This window comes from Furipterus horrens, unplaced genomic scaffold (genome assembly GCF_987537825.1).
Source record: "Furipterus horrens unplaced genomic scaffold, mFurHor1.1.pri manual_scaffold_8, whole genome shotgun sequence".
NCBI classification, from domain to species: domain Eukaryota; kingdom Metazoa; phylum Chordata; class Mammalia; order Chiroptera; family Furipteridae; genus Furipterus; species Furipterus horrens.
Genome location: NW_028327178.1, coordinates 60,588,488 through 60,594,507, shown reverse-complemented (window position 1 = coordinate 60,594,507; position 6,020 = coordinate 60,588,488). Strand labels below are relative to the sequence as shown.

The 6,020-nt window shown below is 42.9% G+C and overlaps 1 protein-coding gene across 1 annotated transcript in view; it reads left to right on the top strand.

Annotated features, from left to right (window-relative positions):
* The first annotated feature begins 1,586 nt into the window (after positions 1 to 1,586).
* RPN1 (ribophorin I) overlaps positions 1,587 to 6,020 on the top strand; it is a 55,534-nt gene continuing 51,100 nt past the window's right edge. Inside the window, exon 1 of the mRNA XM_090285923.1 lies at positions 1,587 to 1,882. Coding sequence (XP_090142049.1) covers positions 1,622 to 1,882 — 261 coding nt within the window. The 5' untranslated portion in view covers positions 1,587 to 1,621. The remainder of the gene's footprint in view (positions 1,883 to 6,020) is intronic.

Sequence of the window (6,020 nt, the reverse complement as noted above, 5' to 3'; positions counted from 1 at the left end):
GCAGGGCTAAAAATCATAAATACTACGCATATAAATACATATACAGTACTACAAAATCCTACGATATAGTGAAAAATCCGCGATAAATAATTAAATACAATATTTTTTAAAATCCTGTGATACAGCGAGGCCGCGAGAAGTGAAACATGATATATAGAGGGACTACTGTACTTTCTCTGAGCTACATTTTACTGTTTCAAGGAGCAGAAAGGCCGGTGTTAATGAAGAAGAATGGGAAGAGAGAGCAGATTGGCAGTTGGTTAGAGCACCCTGATAGGCCAAGGTTGCAGGTTCGATCCACTGTCAGGACACATACAAGTATAAATCAATGAATGCATAAAGAAATAGAACAACAAGCCTATGTCTCTCTCTCTGTTCCCCCTCCGGTTCCTTCCCTCTCCACTTCCTCTCCTCTCTCTCTCTCTCTCCCTCTTTCCCTCTCTCTCCACCCTCTTTCTTCCCCTCATCCCTCCCCGCTCCCTCTGTTATAGAATGGGGGGTCTCCAAAAATCCTCAGAGCCTGTGGGTTGGGGGATGGGGAAAGGGAACAGCTTTTAAGATGCCTTCACATGCCTGTGGCTAGTGGCTAGTGTCTTTGTTATGCAAATGGCTTTGGTTCTTCCAAGGCCCCAAGAAGATGGGAAGGGTTTTGACCATGGAATGGTGTGGAAAGAGCACACAGAGCCTTTCCACAGGTTCCGTGAATGGTCAGAACTGGTTACCATGCCCACTGCATCACAGGACGCAGTCAGGGATTTAAAAATAAGTGGCAGACATTTTAGGGGGAACACCATGCAGCTTGGAAAAGAAAGGGAGAACACCATGCAGCTTTGAGAAAGGAGAGAACACCATGCAGTTTTGAAAGGAAAGGGAGAACTCCATGCAGTTTACAAGGAGGCTGGAAACTCCACGCGGTTCTGCATTAAGAGCTGGAGGGCACCACAACACAGGCAAAACCTCCCCAGTCAGGATCGAATGATTGGGAGCTGCCAGTAAAGCTAAAACTATCTCTGACTTTTCTAAAACTAAACTGGTTTGGTAGAGGGAGACAGAACTATGTATTTGTGGGTGTTTTAAAGAAAATAAGACTTAATGGCAAAAATCTGCAAATAATCTAAATCTATTTAACCATTAAATAAACAATTCTTTTTCTTTTCACTAAAATCTAGTATTGGGAGTTATGCTTCTGGCGGGGGGCAATCGGGCCCCTAATAGCTGAACAGCCTGTGGATTCTGTTACACTCCCTCTTTCGTTCCCCCTCCTTCCTTCCTCCCCCTTCCTCCCCCCTCCCCACCTTTCCCTTTCTCTCCACCTCCCTCTTTCTCTTCTCCTCCCTCTCCCTCCTTTTCCTCTCTCCCCACCTCTCCTTCCTTCTCCCTCTCCTCTCTCTCTCCCCTCTTTCTCCCTCTCTCTTCTATTAAAAAAAAAAAAAAAATGAGAAAAATTAGATAAATGAAGGCCCCTTCAATCAGGCGCCGGCGGCCCGCCCGTTGCCCTGGAGACGGGGTCCTTCCTCCCTGGGTGCCGCCACCAAGTGGCGCCAGCCTGGGCCCAATGAGCGGGTGCGCGGTGGCCAGAGGCGGGGCGGACCTCGACTAGTGGCTCAGTTGGGTCCCGATCATGGAGGTCTTTGCCTCCTGGCTGTTTCTGCTCCTGTGGCTCGCGGCCTGGGCCCCGGCGCCTAGCGTCGCCTCTCCCGATGCACCACCGTTGGTCAACGAGGACGTGAAGCGCACGGTGGACCTGAGCAGCCACCTGGCCAAGGTGACGGTCGAGGTAGTCCTGGCGCACCCCGGCGGCAGCTCCACGTCGCGCGCCTCCTCCTTCCTCGTGGCCTTGGAGCCAGAGCTCGAGGCCCGGCTGGCACACCTTGGCGTGCAGGTGAGTGGGGTGGGCTTCCGGCGCTCCTGGCGCCTGTTCTGTGGCCGAGGAGGCGAGGGGCCCGGGGCGGCAGGGCGTCAGCCCGCCAGCCCTCGGCCCCTCGGCCTCTGCGCTCCGGACACGTCAGCGTGCGTGTGCCGGCCGCCGGCCGCGCCTGCTTGGAGCGGTTGGTGATCTTGGGCCGAGCGACCCCGGTCGCCTCTGTAGAACGAGTATAACAGTCGCAGCGAAGGACTTACTGGGCTGCCAATGTGCCCCAAACTTTCATTTTCTTTAGCCCGACTGGAGGATGAATAAGTGAGTTAAAATTTAATTTCTTTAAGTATCTGGGCCTTTGTAGGTGTCGTAGTGGTAGGTTCCGTGTTTAAGTTTGTAATATTTTGAAACCGTTGTTAATATAGCCCGTTTCTTAAGGTTACTAATGAACGCTTTAAAATTTTTCATCCTTAATTTAGTTTTAAAACTCATACAAGTCATGTAAGCCTGTTTTAAACTGTACAGAAAGGTAAAGTCCATTTCTCTGCCTTCTCCCTTCCGGTTCTCATTCACATTTCAGCTCATAAGTTTGTGTACTTCCAGGTATTTCACTGAACACTTTTACAACTCACGGAAAGAAAATGTTGGCTTTGGGAGTAGAGGGAACATACAATTACAGAGCTTTGTTTTTTTAAAAGTTTGTAATCATTTGAAAACGTTGTTCATATAACACACATTAGACAGCATCCATTTAGAGATGGATTACCCAATTAAGAGAATAGTCATTACAGTATCATATTTCTTCTAAGCACACCTTTCTGACTGAATCTGGAGCCATAAAGCAGAGTTTATAGAGAATATAGTTCTGAAGTGACTCCTATTTACATCTTGTCCATCATGAGCATTTGCTCAGTTCTCAACGGTTTGTGGAAAGATGGATTAACACTTCATTTAAATTTGTGCTACTGCCACCTTTGAATGTTTTGAATATTAAACCCCATTCTTTTATAAAAGCTAGTCTTGATATACTGAGGTTGCCACAGTATAAGAAGACCAAATCAGAAGGTAACTAATCCTGCCATCATGCTAGAGAGTGCTTACAAGCTGGGTTACTATATTGATTTCTTACTGAGAATCTACTTGTTGTTAGGTATTATGGTAGGTATTTTAAGTTCATTCTCATTTAACCCTCATAACCCTTTGAGGTGTAGGTTTTTGCTGCAGATGAGGAGTCTGTAGTCTGGGAGGCTAAGTTGATTAATGTCATATGTGAGGTTTTAGAGTTGAGTGACTCAGGACTTATGCTAGGTTAAGTTCAAACTTTTTATGTGTTCTTTACTACCCACATTGCTTCTTTTGGCCTAGATAGCCGTGAGATAGGGTTGTGTTGGGGTATAAGAGCTGCTTTTGCATCACCAGATAGGTTCAAAATTATTTGTTAATTTTGTAGTCCAAGAGACAGAACAGTTAAATGGATATGTGTCCTCCTTTATACCACCCCTATCCCGATGGGAAACATAACTGGATGATACACTTAAGATAGAGGGTGTGTATTTTCCAACAATTGACCTGAAGTCTTTGCTGAGGTTGCTAGAAATTTTTTCAGCCCTGGCTGGTGTGACTCAGTGGATTGAGTGCCGGCCTGCAAACCGAAAGGTTGACAGTTCAATTCCCAGTCAGGACACATGCCTGGGTTTTGGGCATGCGAGAGGTAACTGATTGATCAATGTTTCTCTCCCTCTCTTTCTCCTTCCCTTCCCCTCTCTAAAAATAAATAAATAAATAAATAACCAAATAACCTTAAGAGAATAAAAACAAAAAAAGTGTTTTTTCATAGCCACACTATGGAGAAAAAAAGGAATGTATTCTAGTTGAAGACTCAGATTGCAAGCTTCTGAATTTGGATTTCAACCCCAACTCAAACAGAGTTTAGAGGTGCCTGGAGAGCTTTTAAAGCCAAATTCAGCATCCTCCGGTTCGTTTCATTCCCCCAAAAGAAATTTTTTTAGTGGATTACTTTCAACCCTACATATAGAATTTTAGGAACTGGTAGAAGGGACTATGGTAATTATTGATAAGGAGCCAGTGGTTCCTCCTCCTCCTTCTTTTATTTTTGGTTTATAAATAAAAAAATTTCTATTTATTTATTCATTTATTTACTTTTGTTTTGTGGAAGATGAAATATGAAACAAAGAGCAGAGATACAAATTAGGTCTAGTACCAGATGAGAGATGATATAGATTAAAGCATTAACATTGTGACTAGAGAAGGAAAAATATGAGGTATAATAGACTGAAAGGCAATAGAATCTGTAGTATTTGATGACATACTTAATGTAAGTAGTGGTGTGTAAGTCTCCAGCTCTGGTGGCTGGGTAATATGTTAAAAGGATTATGAGCCTCCAAACTGGCGAAACACAATATGCTGATTAATATATGTGTGTGTGTGTGTGTGTGTGTATGTAAAAAAAATACACTAGAAGGAAATATTACAGATATTAACAGTGGTAGTAAGTGATGTAATTATAGATTATATTATTTGTTTCATTGGATTGTACAGTATTTTCCAAATTAAAGTGAACATAAATAACTTCTAGAGCAGGAAAAAATACAATAAATGTTCCTTTAATAATTGCAAGTGGGGTAAAAAGAAGTTCCTATAAAATATTTTTGAGGCTTGTCTTTGGTAATCTTATCAACTGGAAAAACAGAACTCTATGAATGTGTTGAGATATATGGATTTCATTTTGAATACTGATACTATTTCTTTTTTTTTTCTAGTTTTTTACTTCCAAAATTATATTCATCTGAAAAGCAAATACTATGGTTGGGAAAAACACTTAAGGCTTTTAATATTTAAAAAGCTGGTGGCTACGAAAGGGAGACACTGCTTATTTTCATGGCCTGTTGACACCTTCTGGAACCAATAACATGTTTTTGAAGCTTCTTGAATTGAGACCAGATTGGTATCCTCCAATATTCCTTAGAGTAGCAGTTATTTATTACTATCTTAAGTATGATTCATCAGTGGATGCCCTGAAACACTTTACATCTCAAGGCATTGGTCCATTGTTCCTTGGATTTGGGTTGAATTTTTTATTTTCCAATGTTCTGAAAATTAGCAGGAACCCTTAGCACTGGAACTTAAAGAACATTTACTTCTGTCTAAAGACACCTTTAGGCAGAAAAAATAAACAGCTGACCTTATGTTCTCATTTCAAAGAGGTAGTTGACTTCTTTTGCACCATTTATTTGTGGACTTATATCACCATCTGAGAGCCTTGGCTTTTGTTTAGAAATTCAACTTATGTTTTTTGGTTATCCTTTTGTTAGCGGCAGAAAATGGCACCAGGTGTTAGACCTTGGTTTAGCAAGCTCAGTTATTGAGTCCTGGCTAAGGGAAGAATTCAGAGCCAAGACTCGAATTCTAAGAGAAAGTTTATTTAGAAAGTCTCAGAGGCAGAAGTGAGTCATAGAAGAAATGGACTGATGGAACAAGTTACAGCAAAAGAGGGGGTAGGAGAGAGGGAAAGGGAGAGGAAGATAAAGTGATTTGAGAGAGGAAAGGGAGGAGAGGTTTGAAGTACTCTGTTCTGGGAGAGAAAGAGGAAGGCATAAGGCAAAAGGTGAAAGGCACACGTGTGCTTCATAGAGAGAGCTGTCAGTTTATTTCTCACAGTTCTTGGGGATAGAAGGCAGATCAGGGTGCTAGCATGGGCAGGGTCTGGTGAGAGCCATCTTTTGCGTTGCTGGTGGCAGTTTTCTCCTTATATGGTAGAGAGGGCAAGAAAGCTCTCTGGGGTCTGTTTTTTGTTTGTTTGTTTGTTTTGTTTTAAATTCTCACCCAAGGGTATTTTAATTGATTTTAGAGAGAGAGGGAGAGAGAAATACCGATAGGGATGCTGTACATGCCTTGACCAGGGGTCAAGTTTTTGGTGAAGTGGACAATGCTCTAACTAACCGAGCCATCCAGCCAGGGCCTGGGGTCTCTTTTGTAGGGGGGGCTAGAGCCACCCAGCCAGTGTCTTGGGTCTCTTATAAAAGGGGCTAGTCCCATTCATGAGGGCTCCACTCTAAAGATCTATCACCTCCCCAAAGGCTGCACCTCCTAGTGCTATCACATTGGTTAAAATTTCAACATATGAACTGGGAAGAGGACACAA